Here is a 19,623-nt window from a genome sequence, read left to right as displayed (position 1 = left end):
ACAATAACATTTACTGAGGAATGTGGATGGATGCAGATTGATATAACAACTTGTTAACAACTTCATGTTAAGAAGTGCTAACAGTACTAGTTAACAAATCGTTTGTGTCTGATGGCCGTGCAGCGGTTGTTATACATGGTCGTTTAAAAAAAAAATCCGCATGGCGAATTAAAAAATATAATCTTTATTTAACAAAGAGAATTCGTATTTCCGTACGAAATACGGAACATTAGTGCGGGGCCCCCATTAGGCGCGGGGCCCAATTAGGGGCAATCGGTCAAATCGGCTTAAAACCGGCCCTGATTACAATCGAGCCATTAATGGTGTATAGATGCATGATAAGGGAATTGAAGTAAGGGCAGATCTGAAAGGAGTTGAAGAAGACCATAGTAGGAAATGTTGCTGTAGGGTTACAGATTTAAGAGTGTGGAGCAATTGTAATGCGAGTTTGTAGATCTGCTTCCATGGCTCGCACGCAAATAGTCGCCTGCGTTGGCCGCCATCTTGTCAGAGCATTGAGTATAGACGTTGGGAGGTCATGCTGCAGTTGTATAAATTGTAGTCAGAATGAAGACCGCGGGGGATTTTTTGGTTAACATTTCACCACTGCGTTAATTTTGTTTGAAATGTACCTACATGACACACAAATAATTTCTACAAAAATCCTTTAGCATCATTTGGTTGCATCTAAGCAATATTAAGTTCTCAACTGCAGTCATTTGGTTCACCCACAGAAACCATGTGTGAGAAAGACCAAGTATCACATGGACACTTTCTTCCAAACAAATCTTCCTCTGTCTTAGCTGTTCACCACAGAAAACAAGTTCCCCCATAGGCACCGAGGAACTGAAATGCAGTGAAGTCTTAGAGCTACATTGATTTGTAGAGTATAATAGAGTAAAAGTTGATCTGGAACTTGAACTATTGATTCCAACATAATTTGTAGAGTCCAGAACAAGAGTTGAATTTAGATATACAGCACGGAAACAGTCCCTTCGGCCCATCGAGTCCGCACCGACCACCGATTCCTGCAAACATACACGATCCTACACGCACTAGGGACAATTTACAATTTTTACCAAGGCAATCAACCTACAAACCTGGGAGTGTGGGAGGAAACCGGAGCACCTGGAGAAAACCCACGTGGCCACAGGGAGATCACACAAACTCCATACAGACAGCGCCCGTAGTCAGGATCACATCCGTGTCTCTGGCGCTGTAAGGCAGCAACTCTACCGCTGCACCACTGTGTCATCCATGTTGGATGCGAAAGAAAGAAAATGATTGAAAAATGCTGCATGCACATCATGTGCATTTTTGGAAAACGCTGTCCATTCATGGCTGTCCATTAGCAGACTCACTTAAGTCTCTTTGTAGACTTTAAATTGGAAGTAACAGATTTTAGCTCTCTTGAGACAGTCACGTGCAATTTCTAATTAAGCCGGAAAAACTTAACTGAAGGTTAACTTGCTGTTTTTCTATTTGAAAAGAGAGATTGGAAAGAATCTATAATATGGCTCTTGCTTGATGCGATCTTTGTTTTCCAAAGCTGGAGCCATAATTGGAAACGTTCTTGAGATTGGAGCGCATCTGTGTTTACAGAGTGGTGTCTGACTCTCACAATAGCTGCATATACACCCACTGTCATGCGGACAAATGCAGCTGTTACTTCGCAAGCAATGGGGAAATCATGGTAGCACAGCAGGTAGAGCTGCTGCCTCACAGCGCCAGACCCAGGTTCCATCCTGACCTTGGATCCAACTGAAGACCCATCATTTCACTGTGGTCATATTGTCACTTCATGGCCTGGACTCAAGGTCAACATCAGCCCTGAATCTGGACTACCAGTAGCACACAGTAGAAACAAGGAACGGCAGATGCTGGCCAATACACAAAAGGACACAAAATGCTGGCAGGTCAGGCAGCATCTCTGGAAAACATGGATAGGTCATGTTTCAGGTCGAGACTGATTGTGGGGGGGGGGGGGGGTAGAAGAAAGCTGGGAAAGGGAAGGGGCAGGACGAAGCATGGCAGGTAATAGGTGTTCAGTTTATTTGAGAGATACAGCGCAGAAACAGGCCCTTCGGCCCACCGAGTCCTCACCGACCAGCGATCCCCGCACATAACACTACCCTACACACTGGGGACAGTTTTACATTTTTATACCAAGGCAATAATTAACCTAAAAACCTGCACGTCTTTGGAGTGTGGGGGGGGGGGGACCTAAGATCTTGGAGAAAACACATGGGGAGAACGTACGGACTATGTACAAACAAGTCAGGATCAAATCCGGGTCTCTGGCGCTGTTAGGCAGTAGCTCTACCGCTGCGCCACCTGGTGGGCCAAAGTATGTAGCCCCCCCACTACTACCTACAGACCACCGCCAACTCTCCACCCACTACCTACCATTAACACGTGCAGGTGGCATTGAGTGGCAAGACCTGGGTACAACGTTGAGCATCTCAAGGCAGAGCTGCAAGGACAACATGGTTTCCTCATCACCACCCAGCCCTCAAAACCCACGGGATCTGTTTGGATACGGAAGGTGGTGACTTTTTTTGTGTGGACTAAGTCACTTATCGGTGGGATTTGGGCAATTCTCCCCTTGCATCTCATTTGAACGTCAAACTATTGCTGTCTGCGATGTGAGGCAGCACAGATATCATGTTTAATGAGGTAGGACTACAGAGATTAGTCATTTAATGAGATGGGATCAGACCAATTCAGTACTTAATGAGGTGGTACTGTAGAGGGTCGCCTTAATGAAAGGGAAAGGACTTCACAGTTTGACATTTAAAAAGTATTATCTGATTAAAATAGAAAGTGACTCTCTTAGCAAGACTTTTTTTTTGTTAGTCTGTGTGGAAAGCCTTGGCTTTTGGTCAATGTGTGATGACTTGGTACCCAGGTGCCCTAGGTATCAATGCCAAATGGAAAAGCTGAATAGCAAATGCCTGATATCCAGAAGATTCAAAGCTTGGTATACATCTGTACTTGCTTGCTTCTCTCTGCAGGAATTTAGACCCAGCTTGTCACCTGGAGAGTGTGCGGGTCTTTCTGGAGCCTCCTCAGCCGAAAGAGGAGCTGAAAGCCCAACAAAGTCACATTGAGAGTGAAAGATCGATCAGCCATGATTGAATGGCGGAATAGCCTTGATGGATCGAATGGCCTAATTCTGCTCCTAGAACTTATGGTGCATGCTCGCACTTGGTTCTTTGTGGCCTAAATAGGTAACTTTGGGCATGCAGGAGTCCCTGGCAGAGTGTGTGGTCAGTGCTGCAGATGCTGAAATTCTGAAACAAAAACCAAAAGATGTTTCCACTAGTGGGAGAGTCTGGGACCAGAGGTCATAGCCTCAGAATTAAAGGACGTTCTTTTAGGAAGGAGATAAGGAGAAGTTTAGTCAGAGGGTGGTGAATCTGTGGAATTATTTGCCGCAGAAGGCTGTGGAGGCCAAGTCAGTGGATATTTTTAAGGCAGAGATAGATAGATTCGTGAACAGTACAGGTGTCAGAGGTTATGGGGAGAAGGCAGGAGAATGGGGTTAGGAGGTAGAGATAGATCAGCCATGATTGAATGGCGGTGTAGACTTGATGGGCCGAATGGCCTAATTCTACTATCATTTATGACCTTTTCAATCCTGAAACACCCAGCAGGTCAGGCAGCATCTGTGGAATGCAAAACAGAGTTAAACGCGTTGAGGAACAACTGTCCGAAATGCAGGAGCACAATTCTTGGTGCTGTGCTTCATTTTTGCCCAGGATAAAGGAATCAAGAACCAGTGGTGAGAGGTGAAAGATTTAATAGGAACCTGAGGAGCAACATTTTTTATCAGATGGTGGTAGGTATATGGAACCAGGGGGTAGTTGAGGCAGGTACAAGAACAGTGGTTGAAAGGCACTTGGAAGGGGAAAGGTTGAGAGGAATACTGACCAAATGCAGCTTAGATGGGATATCTTGGTCAGCATGGACGAGTTGGGCCGAAGGGCCTGTTTCTGTGCTCAATGACTCTATTGGCGATAGTGGCCGATGAACTGTCTGTGGCGTTTCGGCGTCAACCACTTAAGATGGAGAGTCCACCACGACCTGGAATGATGGATCTGTTCCTCCGCCCACAGATGCCGCCTGGCTTGTTGAGTGTCTCAGCGTCTTTATTTCTCATCTCCAGCATCTACCATTCATTCTTTTTTTGTTGTTGTTACTTTTCCTCTTTGGCTTCCAGCACAATAAGTGATCAGCTGTGACCAGACTCTATTCGGCAGAAGATATTTGATCTGCTTCCGCTCCTAATTTTTACAGATATTTGCCTGGAATATTTATGAGGCTGATAGGAAGAAGCAGTACATCTGCGTACAGTCAGAACCCGGAGAACAGATGTATTTTACTGGCTGGTGCTGTTGCTGTTAAAATGGAGGCCCAGTCTTGGTGATTTTGTCAGGCTACTCAAGGTTACCAGCAGTGTATTAGATGACTGTTCAGGACAACATAGATGGGTCATTTATAAAATGATAACTGTGGCTGCTGAGAACTCTGTGAAGCACATCAGAAAACATTTATTTCAAGTGAAGAGTCTGACAGAGCAGATTTTGAATAATAAATTCTCTGACGCAGACTGGTCTGATGGACTTTGCCTCCGTGTTTCTTCAAAGTCACACGCAACTTTTGCTGAGGAACAGGGGAGGGAGATGTCTTACGTGAGTGTATCAGTGAAGAAGGGCCTCGACCCGAAACGTCACCCATTCCTTCTCTCCAGAGATGCTGCCTGTCCCGCTGAGTTACTCCAGCATTTTGTGTCTTATCTTCGGTTTAAACCATCATCTGCAGTTCCTTCCTACAGATACTGAGTGTGTGGATGCGGAGAGGAGGTTTCCACTAGTGGGAGAGTCTCGGACCAGAGGTCACAGCCTCAACATTAAAGGACGTTCCTTCAGGAAGGAGATGAGGAGTCATTTATTTAGTCAGAGGGTGGTAAATCTGTGAAATTCTTTGCCGCAGAAGGCTGTGGAGGCTGTCAATATATATCTTTTAGGCAGAGATAGATAGATTCGTGATTAGTATGGGTGTCAGCGGTTATGGGGAGAGGGCAGAAGAATAGGGTTTGGAGGTAGAGATAGATAAGCCATGATTAAATGGCGGAGTGGACTTGATGGGCCGAATGGCCTAATTATGCTCCAATCACTAATTACCTTACAACCTTATACTAGGTACTGGTCAAGCATTCAAAAGACCAGCAAAGTGTGCTGTTATTACAACACAGGAATTTTCTTAAAATAAAAAATTAAGCAGCGGTTAACATTGAATTAGTTAAGGTGTTCAAGAAGGAACTGCAAATGCTGGAAAATCGAAGGTAGACAAAAATGCTGGAGAAACTCAGCGGGTGCAGCAGCATCTATGGAGCGAAGGAAATAGGCAACGTTTCGGGCCGAAACCCTTCTTCAGACTGATAGGGGGTGGCAGGGAGAAGGAAGAAAAAAGGAGGAGGAGGAGCCCGAGGGCTGGGGGATGGGAGGAGACAGCAAGGGCTAACAAAATTGGGAGAATTCAATTTTCATGAACAAAATTGGGAGATTGCGGGCATGAACATTGAATTCTCCCAATTTTGTTAACCCTTGCTGTCTCCTCTCCTTCCTCAGCCCTCGAGCTGTCTCCTCCCATCCCCCAGCCCTCGGGCTCCTCCCTTTTCCTTCCTTCTCCCCACCACCCCCTATCAGTCTGAAGAAGGGTTTCGGCCCGAAACGTTGCCTATTTCCTTCGCTCCATAGATGCTGCTGCACCCGCTGAGTTTCTCCAGCATTTTTGTGTACCTATTGAATTAGTTAAGCCTGAAAGGGTGGCACAGTGGTGCAGCAGTCGCGGTAGAGATGCTGCCGCATAGCGCCAGAGACCCGGGTTCGTTCCTGACTATGGATGCTTGTCTGTACGGAGTTTGTACGTTCTCCCTGTGGGTTTTCTCTGGGATCTCCAGTTTTCCCCCACACTCCAAAGACGTGCAGGTTAGCAGGTTAAGTGGCTTGATATAACTGTAAATTGTCCCCAGTCTCTGTCCCCAGACAGCGTTAGTGTGCGGGGATCGCTGGTCGGCGCGGACTCGGTGGGCCGAAGGGTCTGTTTCTGCGCTGTATCTCTGAAACTGAACTAATAACTTCCTTTGCTAGGGTGCTGCTCCCTTCAGCAAGCGAGAGAAGCACCAGGCACTGGGCAGTGCACACACAGCAAATCATCTGCAGTGTGAGAGGGTGGACCAGTGGGTCCAGGAGCTGCTCACTGAAACAGCTCAGAGTTCATCATCAGCTGTGGCAGGTGCTAGCCTTGAATCAAGGGAGCACTGACAGTGATTGGAAATTATGAGATCTACATTTCTGTATCACCTTTAACGTCTAAGGGAATGTTGATGGTCTCTCTCTCTCACCCCTTTACATACTCTCACTTTATCTTGCTCTTTCTGCCTCTAGTTCCTTTTCTAAATCATTCTCTCTCCCCATTCTCTCTCCCCCCCCCCCCCCCCCCCCTTTCTCCCTCCCCCCCTTTCTCTCCCTCCCCCTTTCTCTCTCTCGGTCTTGTAGTAGCAGCAGTAGAGTTGCTGCCTTACAACACTTGCAGCACCAGAGACTGGGGTTCAATCCCGACTACGACTGCTGTTTTTTTACGGAGATTGTACATTCTCCCCGTGACCTGCGTGGGTTTTCTCCGAGATCTTTGGTTTCCTCCCACACTCCAAAGTCGTGCAGGTTTGTAGGTTAATTGGCTTGAGCTTGTATACTTGGTATAAGTATAAATTGTCCCCAATGTGTGTAGGCTTGTGTTAATGTGTGGGGATCGCTGGTCGGTGTGGTCTGGGTGGGCCGAAGGGCCTGTTTCCGAGCTGTATTTCTAAGTTAAATTAAACTAATCTGCCAAAGAAGGTGAAAAGTGAGACTGGAATACTGGATACAGTCCAAGGAAATATGAGAAGGAAGGCTGGGACAGATGGTGCAACAATAGGTAGACTCAAGGTTAAGATGAGAAAGCAGGAGACTCCATAGTGGCTGAGCAAACAGGTCTTCACTGATGAAAAACCTCACATACTTTCCCCATATCTTTATCGCTCAGTCTCCTAACCCTCCCGTACATTATTGTACCCCTTTCTATCTTTCACTTTCAATTGCTTCAGCTTTGAGTCATGTTCATAAGTGATAGGGGCCATTCGGCCCATCAAGTCTACTCCGCCGTTCAATCATGGCTGATCTATCTCTCCCTCCTAACCCCATTCTCCTGCCTTCTCCCCATAACCCCTGGCACCCGTACTAATCAAGAATCTATCCATCTCAGCCTTAAACATATCCATTGACTTGTGCCTGTGAGTGTGGTACATCTAAGATCTCACTTTAAACACACATTTCTACTCGAGTCATTTATATGCACAATGGAGCCATTTCAAAAAAAAATTGGGCGCAAGAAATTATATTAGATGTGCTCTGAGGCTTCATTCAGGTGACTGCATATTGTTAGTGATGTGAACACTTCTAGACTACAAATCCCATCAGGGCAATGGAGCAGACAAACCAATTTGGAGCCATCATTTTCTGTTTTATTGTACAGCATCGCTCGCCCGACAGTCAAGGTTGTCCGCTTAGGCAAGTCTATTGGAAATGCAAACATTTCCCCTCATCGTTCTACCGAGTTGGATTTCAAACAAACCCACCTCAAGTTTCTATTGCATTGATTAGTATTCACTTGACGGCAATACGGGCAGCACGGTGACACAGGGGTAGAGTTGCTGCCTTACAGCGCCAGAGACCCGGGTTCGATCCTGACTACGGAGTTGTACGCTGCCTGTACGGAGTTTGCACCTTCACCCCGTGACCGAGTAGGCGCCCCGGTTTCTTCACACACTCCAAAGACGTACAGGTTTGTAGGTTAATTTAGCGTTGGTAAAAATTGTAAATTGTCCCTGGTGTGTAGGATAGTGCGAGTGTACGGAGATCGCTGGACTCGGTGGGCCGAAGGGCCTGTTTCCACGCTGTATCTCCAAACTAAACTAAACTAAGGTAGGCAAAATTGCTGGAGAAACTCAGCGGGTGCGGCAGCATCTATGGAGCGAAGGAAATAGGCAACGTTTCGGCCCGAAACGTTGCCTATTTCCTTCGCTCCATAGATGCTGCCGCACCCGTTGAGTTTCTCCAGCAATTTTGTCTACCTTCGATTTGTCCAACATCTGCAGTTCCTTCTTGAACATTTAAACTAAACTAAACTCTGCTGTGGTTGTTCCAGGCACGATGAGAGGGGTGCTTCATTCATAGCGCAGAATTGGTTGAAGGCTGTTGTCACTGGACCTTGCAATGGAAGTGAAGTTGATGCCCGACACCAAGAGGCTGTGGTATCGTTGGAGAAGTTAAATGTGCTCTAAACCCCAACTCCACTACCCATGTTAGTTTAGAGATACAGCACAGAAACAGGCCATCGAGGCCTCACCGACCAGCGATCCCCTATCCTACACACTAGGGGCGATTTACAATATTTACTGAAGCCAAATTAACCTACAGACTTGTACGTCTTGGGAATGTGGGAGGAAACCAGAGCTCCCGGAGAAAACCCATGTGGTCATGGGGAGAACGTACAAACAGCACCCATAACTAGGATCGAACCTGGGTCTCTGGCGCTGTAAGGCAGCAACTCTACCGCTGCGCCACAGTAGCTGCATATTCTTTGGTATAATTTATAGACCAGTGGGTAATGTGGGAGAATAAATTGGGGTTAGTGTGAATGGGTAGTCAGGGATTGGCATAATCTCAGTGGGTCAAAAGGTCTATTTTTAAACTATTATATTGTTAAATGCTGAATAAAACGCACACTTGGGGTGAAGAATTCCTCTGTGCGTCTGTCCCCGTGCAAGTATGGAACGGGTTAAATATCCTTTTGATATTAATACACTTAAATGGTTTTATTGATCCAGCTCCTGTCAAATTGGTGCCTTGGGTTCTCTCCATACCCACCTGACAGAGATGGAGCATTGGTTTAATGTTCCCATAGAGTCATAGAGTGATCCAGCATGGAAACAGGCCCTTCGGCCCAACATGCCCACACCGGCCAACATGTCCCAGCTGCATGTCCCACCTGCCAGCATTTGGTCCATATCCCTCCAAATCTGTCATCCATGCACCTATCTAATTGTTTCTTAAACGTTGGGAAAGTCTCAGCCTCAACCACCTCCTCTGGCAGCTTGTTCCATACATCCACCACCCTCTGTGTGAAAAAGTGACCCCTCAGATTCCTATTAAATCTTTTCCCCTTCGCCTTAAACCTATGCCCTTTGGTCCTCAGTTCCCCAACACAAGAGGCTCTGTGCATCATTCTGCTCTGAACGAAGACATCCCTGGCAGTGTGGTGCATCGGTTTGCACCCAACTCTTTAAACTGGTGTAAGGATAAAGCAAAGCTAGTGACGCAGAAACCTAATTTCTCTGCTGCTTATTCGCCCACTGATCCTTTGCCCCGCATGATTTTAATCACACCCAGTAATGGTGGCAAGTCTTAAAAAAAGATCTACAGGGGGGGACGTGGTATATTTGAACTGCTGCAAAATGCATTGGAGGGAGGGATAATCCTTCTGATGCCTGTGTGGAGTTTCTCTCCTTCCCCTCTCCATAAAATGCAATTAAAGCGCTGGCTGCCTTGAAACAGCGGAGATCCTCCTCAGATTCAGATTCAGATTCAATTTTAATTGTCATTGTCAGTGTACAGTACAGAGACAACGAAATGCATTTAGCATCTCCCTGGAAGAGCGACATAGCAAATGATTTGAATAAATAATAATAAGTGTCCGGGGGGGGGGGAGGGGGGGGGGGGTGATTGGCAGTCACCGAGGTACGTTGTTGAGTAGAGTGACAGCCGCTGGGAAGAAGCTGTTCCTGGACCTGCTGGTTCGGCAACGGAGAGACCTGTAGCGCCTCCCGGATGGTAGGAGGGTAAACAGTCCATGGTTGGGGTGAGAGCAGTCCTTGGCGATGCTGAGCGCCCTCCGCAGACAACGCTTGCTTTGGACAGACTCAATGGAGGGGAGCGAGGAACCGGTGATGCGTTGGGCAATTTTCACCACCCTCTGCAATGCCTTCCGGTCGGAGACAGAGCAGTTGCCATACCATACTGTGATACAGTTGGTAAGGATGCTCTCGATGGTGCAGCGGTAGAAGTTCACCAGGATCTGAGGAGACAGATGGACCTTCTGAATCTTTGCATCTGGAGATTTTACAATGTAATATTATTTTACAAATGCTCACATCATCCTTTCACTGTTTCTCTCTGCTGTTTTAATGAAGTCATTAGACTGGATTAATGCTGTTGGAGCAGCCAGTATAAATGTCCTTAAACATCCTCAGGATGGTATTAACCCGTGCAATTTACAGTGTGAGTGAAACTCCGTGGAGCATCACTGATTGACATCAATCTGACATTCTGGATATAAGTGGTCTTTTTTTACACTAAGTGTATGCCTCGACAAAGGGAAAGGAACTGCATGTATAATGGAGCTTTCAGGCAGACTAACAAACAAATACTCATCAGTCCGGAGAAGGGTCTCGACCCGAAATGTCACCCATTCCTTCTCTCCAGAGATGCTGCCTGTCCCACTGAGTTACTCCAGCATTTTGTGTCTACCTTCGGTTTAAACCAGCATCTGCCATTCTTTCCTACGCACAAGTACTCCCTTCAGCCATAGCCTTATTTTCTCATGCATTTGTAAATATTGAACATAGTACTCATCCCGTTCCACCTTCCTCCTCCCCTCATTCCATCACTCACCTGAGATAGTTTAAAAAAACATTTAAGTAATCACAAAGTGCTTTTTGCTCACGGTGGGGCAGCCATAGAGCTGCTGCCTAACAGCACCAGAGATCCAGGTTCGATCCTGACTACGGGTGCTGTCCGTACAGAGTTTGTACGTTCTCCCCATGACATGCGTGGGTTTTCTCCGGGATATCCGGTTTCCTTTCACACTCGAAAGGCGTACAGGTCGAAAGGCGTACAGGTTTGTTGGATAATTGGCTTGGTGTAAATGTTAATTGACCCTAGTGTGTGGAGGATGGTGCTAGTGTACGGGGATCGCTGGCCAGAGTGGACTCTGTGCGCCAAAGGGCCTGTTTCCGCCCTATATCTCGAAACAAAACTAAATTAACTGGCCGAAGATAGACACAAATAGCTGGAGTAACTCAACGGGTCAGGCAGCATCTCTGGAAAAATAGAATAGGTAACGTTTTGGGTCAAGACCCTCCTTCAGACTTCTAACTGGCCCCCTGGTCCTCATCCCTTGTTAGTGGTCGTGTTTTCAAGATAAGGAATGATTGGCAAAAATACTTCCCTTGAATGATTATATGGGATCTTCCACAGGCATGTTGACTGTGTTAGTGATCCTAGCTGGGGCCTTGAGTGGCTGATACAGACATTGTCGTCACCTTGCCTTGTCATTGACACCACATGAAATTCTAGTTGTAGCTGAACCAAAACAATTAGTTGTGGATGCAAGGAACTACAGATGCTGTTTACTGAAGAAAACACAAAGTGCAGAATAACTCAGTGGGTCAGGCCACATCTCCGGAGTGCATGGATAGGTGACTTTTGGGGTTGGGACACTTCTTCAGAATAATTGTATGGGTTGGGGGGGGGGGGGGGGGGGGGGGAGGGGAAAGCTGGAAGAGGGGTAGGGCTCTTGTCCCGCCCACACCCCTCTTCCACCCCCCCCCCCACCCCCCAACAACAATCAGTCTGACCGGAAAAGTCGCCTATCCACGTTCTCCAGAGATCCTACCTGACTCGCTGAGTTACTGCAGCATTTGTGCCTTTTCAAGATAACTAGTTGTTTGATATGCTGTCCAGAATAATGTCTACATTGGACTTGTGTCGCTGGTGTGTGATATGGCTGTAATTCACATGCGACTTCATAATTTGTTAGGTCATCCCAATTGCTTGATGTAAATTGTACTTGGCAAGTGATAACTCGATATTCTTGGAGAGAATTGCTGGAGGCATTGGTTTGAGCAAAAGAAAAACTGTTTGAGGTTTTGCATTTCAATTCAACCAGTAATCTGCTGTAACCCCCTCATGTCCTGGCTCCTGCTCCAAGCTGCTCCTGACCCAACAGTCTCCCCACTGGCTAACTCCCCCTCCAAAACATTTGGATTAAAATTACTGCTCCGATATACTGGGAATAAAGGCTGAGAATCAAGGGATATGGGGAGAAAGCAGGAATGGGGCACTGATTTTGGATGATCAGCCATGATCATATTGAATGGCGGTGCTGGCTCATATGCCAAATGGCCTTCTTCTGCACCTATTTTCAATGTTTCTATATTATTCTATGACTAGACACGGAAGTGTTCCAAGATCTCCGTAGCAGTGCTGGGTCGGGTGAGTGCAATGTTGCAGGGAGTTTGTTATCCAGAAGGTTGAGCGTTCAAGTCCCAATGTGCAGATTCGAGCGTCAAGTTGCAGACTGACTGACCGCTGCACTTCACCTGCTGCACTGTCGGAGATACCATGCCATGGAGGATCCTCTGTAACTGAGAGTGTTGGTCAGCAATTTGGGAGTCAGATCTGTGGAGTGGAGTGTCTATGAACACAGAAACACTCTGCAGGTAAGGCGGTGACTGTCAACGAAGGAACGCATCAGTTAATGACATAAAACACACTCTTGTAGGTGGTTCAGAAGAGGTTTTGCTACTTTTTCCATTATTTCAATTGATTTTAATAATATTTTAATTTATATTGGAAAAATATTTTAACGAATTAAATCATTTTTAAGTTTTGAGATTTCAACTATTACAGTGTCAATAAACACTGTATAAAGAAATGGAATGGCCGAGTGCAGCCCAAGATGTCCTGTGGCCATCAGGGTGGTCGGTGGATGGAGTCTCGGGAGCCACCTGAGAGCTCTATGATTGCCCCGCCCCCCAGTTTTGCCCCGCCTCCCTGAGTTGCACCCCTCCCCCTCTTGCCCCACCTCTCAGTGTTGCCCCGCCCCCAGTTGTCCCACCTCCCTGAGTTGCACCCCTCCCTCTCTTGCCTTACCTCCCAGTGTTGCCCTGTCCCCAGTTGCCCCGCCTCCCCACGTTGCCCCTCGCCCAGTGTTGCCCCGCCTCCCCGAGTTGCTCCCCGCCCCCTCTTGCTCCACCTCCCAGTGATGCTCCGCCTCCCCATTGCCCCGCCTTCCTGCCCCGCCCCAAGCGTTGCCATGGCAGTGAGATCATGGCCGCCATAGCTAGGTGCCAGTGAGGTAGAAGCAAGGAACTGCAGATACTGGTTTCCAACCGGAGATACAAAGTGCTGGATACTTTGGATACCTCAATGAGTCAGGCAACCTCTCTGGAGAACATGGAATGGTGACATTTTGGGTCCCGCCCCTTCTTCAGTGATTGTGGTGGAGGAGGGTTTGGAAAGAAAGCTGGAAGTGAGAGAGGAGGGGCAGGTCCAAGCCTGGCAACTAACAGGTGGTTTCAGGTGAGGGGGAGAGAAGGTAAAGCTGGGGTTTAAATAACCTGTGTAGAGCACAATTCTACTTTTTGTTTTACATTGAGGACCTTTTATCACATTTGGAATCAATACCACTAACTACAGGGCCGAGGGGAAGAGAAAGGAATAAATAAAATATGTGTGTTTAAATAAAGGATGAAAGTGATAAAAAAAACAACGTGGGATCATGGAAATGATTTCCAGTATATGTTTTGTTCACATAAAGTGCTGGAGTAAGTCAGTAGGTCAGGCAGCATCTCTGGAGAACATGGTTACAAGTGGAGATACTTCTTCAGACTGATGGGTGATGTTTGAGGTTGCCTCCCTCATTGCTTTTGTTCTTGTCCTCATAGTTAAACTGGACTATGCAATCAGGCAATCAAAACAAAGCATTGCTTTGAGCCCAAATCCATTGCATTAAACACTTCAGCTCACCACAAAATCCTTGATTAGTTGAACACATCGCAAGGTAACAGTTGCCATTGCAGTAGTCACAATCTTCTGTAAGAAGATGGGTAATGGAAAGTGTTGGATGTATTTAGCTGGACCATCCATCTTGGGGCAGCTAACATTCTGGGCTGTTTATTTCCACAGGGAACACCAACAGCATCTTTGCCCTCGACTACATCAGTGGAGCTCTGACTCTCAGTGGACCTCTGGATCGGGAAAACCCCCTGTACAGCTCGGGATTTACGTTGACTGTGAGGGTGAGTATCTCCAGTTTGGAGTTTTCCTTAAAAAAAAAAGGGGGGCAGGGTAAATTGGTTGCGTTCCGTGCCGGAGAATCGCGCCATCCACCCACGTCACCACTGCTGCGGCATGCAGAGGGGAACAAAATGAACGCAAGGTTTTTCCGCAAAGTCTGCCTGCGATCTCCAGATTGTCGCTAGAATTTAGAAGATTGAGGGGGGATGTTATAGAAACTTACAAAATTCTTAAGGGGTTGGACAGGCTAGATGCAGGAAGATTGTTCCCGATGTTGGGGAAGTCCAGAACAAGGGGTCACAGTTGAAGGATAAGGGGGAAATCTTTTAGGACCGAGATGAGGAAAACATTTTTCACACAGAGAGTGGTGAATCTGTGGAATTCTCTGCCACAGAAGGTAGTTGAGGCCAGTTCATTGGCTACATTTACGAGGGAGTTAGATGTGGCCCTTGTGGCTAAAGGGATCAGGGGGTATGGAGAGAAGGCAGGTACAGGATACTGAGTTGGATGATCAGCCATGATCATATTGAATGGCGGTGCAGGCTCGAAGGGCCGAATGGCCTACTCCTGCACCTATTGTCTATGTTTCTATGTCCTTCATAGAGTGGGGCAAACATATAAACAAGTTTCAGAATTGATTGAGGTTCACTTTCTACTGCTGGTGGTGGAAGCTGATACAATAATGGCATTTAAGACTTTTAGATAGACTTATGGATATGCGGGGAAAGGAATGATATGGATCACGTGTAGGCAGAGGAGATTTGTTTAACTTGGCATCATGTCCAGCATTGAACAGCCTTCTCCTGTGCTGTTCTTTGTTCTATGTGAGATTTCAAGAGTCTTGTTTAACTATGGTGGCGCAGCAGTAGAGCTACTGCCTTACAGCTCCAGAAACTCAGCTTGGATCCTAACTACGGGTGCTGTCTGTACAGAGTTTGTACGTTCTCTCCGTGACCTGCGTGGGTTTTCTCCGAGATCGTCGGTTTCCTCCCACACTCCAAAGACGTGCAGGTTTGTAGGTTAATCCCCGCTGTATCTCTAAACTAAACTTGAATCTGTTCTAAAACTTGAGCAAGTCATGGAGAGAATAATATCTACTCATTTGCCGTGAATTATAATTGTGCTGCTTTCAGATCAGAGCCCTGCGAATCTTTGCCAGTTGGAAGTACTTTCATTCTAATCAAAATTGCCAAGATCAGAGGAAAGTCTGTGTGTGCGTTGGTGGCCAGATTTCTTTACAAGGTTGGATTCAATCCACTGGATTTGAAAGAGTTCCAGCAGCACTCTGGAATCTGAATTGTAATGGGAGATGTTGGGACATCTTTGGCAGTGATAGGAATCGTGAGTTAGACATTAACACCAGGACAAGTAGGAAATAATATTTAAGGATCATTTCCTACATTCAACTTGAGGTTTTACATATTTTAATCACGTGAATGCAGCTGATGTCTATATGTTTAAAATAGTCTGTATAGATCATGTATAATATCATGAGAGGAATAAATCAGGTATATCATGGTCTAGTATATATATATAGAGGAATAAATCAGGTATATCATGGTCTAGTATATATATATAGAGGAATAAATCAGGTATATCAGGTATATCATGGTCTAGTATATATATATAGAGGAATAAATCAGGTATATTATATATATATATATATATATAATATACCTGATTTATTCCTCTATATATATATATATACTAGACCAAGTGCAGACCCGTTGGGTCTGTTCCCCCCACATGTGGTTGTGGGGGGGGGGGGGGGTGGGGAGGCGGCATGCAGCGTCACACACACTAACTATCCCCCCCCCCCCCGCACTCACGCTAATTACCCCCCTTGATATTATATTAATATTATTAATTTGCTCCTTTTACCCCATAACCACCCTATCTACTGACACATAGCCCCCAACTTGCAGTCACATCTAGAGAGGGAGGGGGGGCGGGGTTTGAGAGTGAGGGCAGAGAGAGAAGGGGCAGAGGCAGAGAGAGAGACAGAGACACAGAGAGGGGCAAGAGGGATGGGGGTTGAAGAGAAGGAGAGAGAGAGGGTGAGTGAGGGGGAGAGAGAGGGGGGTGAGGGGGAGAGGCGGGGAGCGGGGAGCGGGGAGGGAAGTGGGTAGGCATGTGTGGAGGGGAGGGGGGTTTAGGGAAGGGACGGTGGGGGAGGGGATGGAGGGGAGGAGAGGGAGAAAAAGGGGGGAGAGGAGAGAGGGGGGGAGAGGAGGAGAGGAGGAGAGGGGGGGAGAGGAGGAGAGGGGGAGAGGAGAGAGGAGTGGGGGAGGAGAGGAGAGAGGAAGGGGAGAGAGGAGAGAGGAGGGGGAGAGATGAGAGAGGAGGGGGAGGGAGAGAGGAGGGGGGAGAGGAGGGGGGGAGAGAGGAGTGGGGGGGAGAGAGGAGTGGGGGGGGAGGAGAGGGGGGATGATGGGGAGAGGGGGGGAGAGAGGAGGGGAGAGAGAGAGAGAGAAAGGGAGAGAAGGGGGGAGAGAGAAAGAGAGAGGGATAGAGAGAGAGAGAGAGAGAGAGAGGTGGGGAAGAGAGGAGCGGGGAGAGAGAGAGGGAGGGGGTTCCTTTTTACTTCAACCCAAACAACCATTTGCAGGCAGTGCTTTTTTCCTCAAACTAACCATATTTTCATTTTCAAACCACATTATGGGTACTCACAGCTGTGGAGACATTTGTTCAGTGTTATTCAGAGCTCTGATTGAGGCACACCACTTACAGAGACTGATTGAGGCACACCACTTGCAGAGACTGATTGAGGCACACCACTTCCTGGTTTTATAGTCCCTCCCCCCTGCCGCCAACAGGGGCAGCAGAGAGAATGGGGAATTTTGTAAAAACATTAATATCTCTGTCATTTTTCATCGACGGGAAAAATCCTCGGTACACATACGGCGGAGGGGGGCTCTGAGCAAGGTGGCCAAAAATGACAGCCATAGGTGGCGGCGTTCTCTCGGAAATCGCAGCACAGATGGCCAAAACCGGTCAAGAACAGACTTTTAGTTATATATATATATATATATGTGTGTTGTGTACGCACATATATGTTGATAGAATACGTTGATAGGATGTAGCGGCTGGGCTTGTATACTCTGGAGTTTAGAAGGATGAGAGGTTATCTTATTGAAACATATAAGATTATTAAGGGTTTGGACACGCTAGAGGCAGGAAACATGTTCCCGATGTTGCGGGAGTCCAGAATCAGGGGCCACAGTTTAAGAATAAGGGGTAAGCCATTTAGAACAGAGATGAGGGAAAACCTTTTCACCCAGAGAGTTGTGAGTCTGTGGAATTCTCTGCCTCTGAGGCAGTGGCGGGGGTCATGAGTACTTATAAAAGATGAATTTCTCCCTCTTGTATATCTAAATTGAGCCATCTCTCCCCTCTCAATAAGGAATTTCCATGGCCATATTACAGGGAGGGTTCAATTTGTGTTGCTAATTGCTGAAAATAGTTTAGTTTAGAGAAAACATGCCCTTCAGCCCATCGAGTCCGGACCGACCAGCGATCCCCGCACATCAATACTATCCTACAAACACACACGAGGGACATTGATACCAAGCCAATTAACCTACAAACCTGTACGTCTTTGGAGTGTCGGAGGAAACCGAAGATCTCGGAAAAAAACACACGCATTCTACGAGGAGAACGTGCAAACTCCACACAGACAGAGCCCGTAGTCGGGATCATAGGCGGGTGTCTGGTGCTGTGAGGCAGTAACTCTACCGCTGTGCCACCCCAAAAGAGATTCTGTGGGCACAGAGGCGGAGGGCTGTTGAATATTAAGTAAATAAATAATCTAGGGGCATATTATATTGATACCTGTGTGATGTATTCTGATCAGTCCCCTGCTTTACGACAAGATGGTGAAGATTAACATGTAGTCAGCCCGTCCTCTCTTGATGTGGCTTTTGGGCAGCTTTTCAAGGCCGGGATTTGAGCAAAGCATTTCTCTCTCATTAGACCGTTCTTTCCTGGCATTAGCTCCTTTGTTCTATATTGATGGATAACGTTTAATGTACCGCTTTGGGACACAGATCTATAAACAGTTTATCGGGGAGCTGTAATTACTGAAGTCCATGAGCTGATGTATGCAAATCTGTAGCTGTAAAACACACTTGGACCATATACAGTCCATGTGGAAACAGTGATACGTCTCTTTAAAATAAAGAGCAATTCAGGGAATTCGACAAAACGCCAACACTTTAAGAGGGGAAAGAATGTATATGCTATCCATGGCCTCAAATATCCGATTTTTATTCCAAGCCCCTATCCAAGAAATCATAATTATAGCTTCCAGCACATTAATGTGGCAGGAACAATAAGCTTTTAATACCCGATCATAACAGTTCCTTAATCCAGCACTAAGTTTAAAGACAATTTTGTATACATTTACATTTCGGAGCGAAATAGAATAATTTTAAAACAATGTATTTACTTCCTATTTATCTGCACTGTGTGTGTTTCCCCGAGGTCCCACCAACTTGTCTTCAGTGTTGCAAGTATCTGCCAGTGTTTCCATCTTTGCATGGCCTCCTATCTGTTCCACCCGAGTAAAAATGATATCTGGAATCTACATACATTGTCCAAGCGATTTCAGTAAATGTTGCCGCCAAAGTATGCCGTGGCCTTTAAGCCGAAGATTTCCAAGACCCGGTTGTGTTGTGGTCTAAACTGCAATTAATGCTTCAGGAATTCATTAGCAGTTAAGCATCTAAGACATACCTTGTCCGACCCTGGTTTAGCTGCAGTGTTATATTCCTTAAGTGTAGGAAGGGACTACAGATGCCGGTTTCCACAGAGGGTAGACACAAAATGCTGGATCCCAGGTCACAAGCTCAATGTCCTGCCAGTTATCACATGTTAGTGCCTGACTCTCACCCGCCAAAGAGTCCAAATCCTCATTGTCTCTGCATGAGGTGGTGGAGAGATCTCCATCTTCACAACAACATCTAGCTGAGTTGTCAACTGCTACAGAACTTTAATCTGGAACCTTTGGGTCTTTGATGGTACCCAGTTATTAATAATAATAAAAATAATAATATATTTTATTGTCATTGCACAGAGGTACAACGAGATTTGGTAAGCAGCTTCCATCCAATGTAATAACTTAATTAGCTAAAAATGTAGACACCCAGAGAAACAAGATTTAAAAAAAAACCCAGTTAAAACAGTATGAAGTGCAAATAGGTCTGTGCCGGGTTGATGTGCGATGTGACCATCCGAGGGAGACAGTTTAGGGGGGGGGGGGCACTCATCAGGGCCGGTTCAGAGCAGCTATAACTCTGGGGATGAAGCTGTGCCCAATTCTAGTAAGGCACTAACATACTTCTAATTCACTTTTTTAAAGATGTTACAAACTAATATAATAAACTTTCTAGTGTTCCTGGTTGGTTCAAAGGGAGCAATGGAAACTAGGTCCTACTATGTT

General features: G+C 46.4%; 1 protein-coding gene across 2 annotated transcripts in view; it reads left to right on the top strand.

Annotated features, from left to right (window-relative positions):
- cdh23 (cadherin related 23) overlaps window positions 1-19,623 on the top strand; it is a 556,325-nt gene that overhangs the window by 188,997 nt on the left and 347,705 nt on the right. For both annotated transcript variants that reach the window (XM_033012745.1, XM_033012744.1), the window contains exon 10: window positions 14,073-14,185. In XM_033012745.1, coding sequence (XP_032868636.1) covers window positions 14,073-14,185 — 113 coding nt within the window. The remainder of the gene's footprint in view (window positions 1-14,072; window positions 14,186-19,623) is intronic.

This window comes from Amblyraja radiata, chromosome 37, assembly GCF_010909765.2.
Source record: "Amblyraja radiata isolate CabotCenter1 chromosome 37, sAmbRad1.1.pri, whole genome shotgun sequence".
Classification (NCBI taxonomy): domain Eukaryota; kingdom Metazoa; phylum Chordata; class Chondrichthyes; order Rajiformes; family Rajidae; genus Amblyraja; species Amblyraja radiata.
This window is presented reverse-complemented; position numbering and strand designations above follow the sequence as displayed.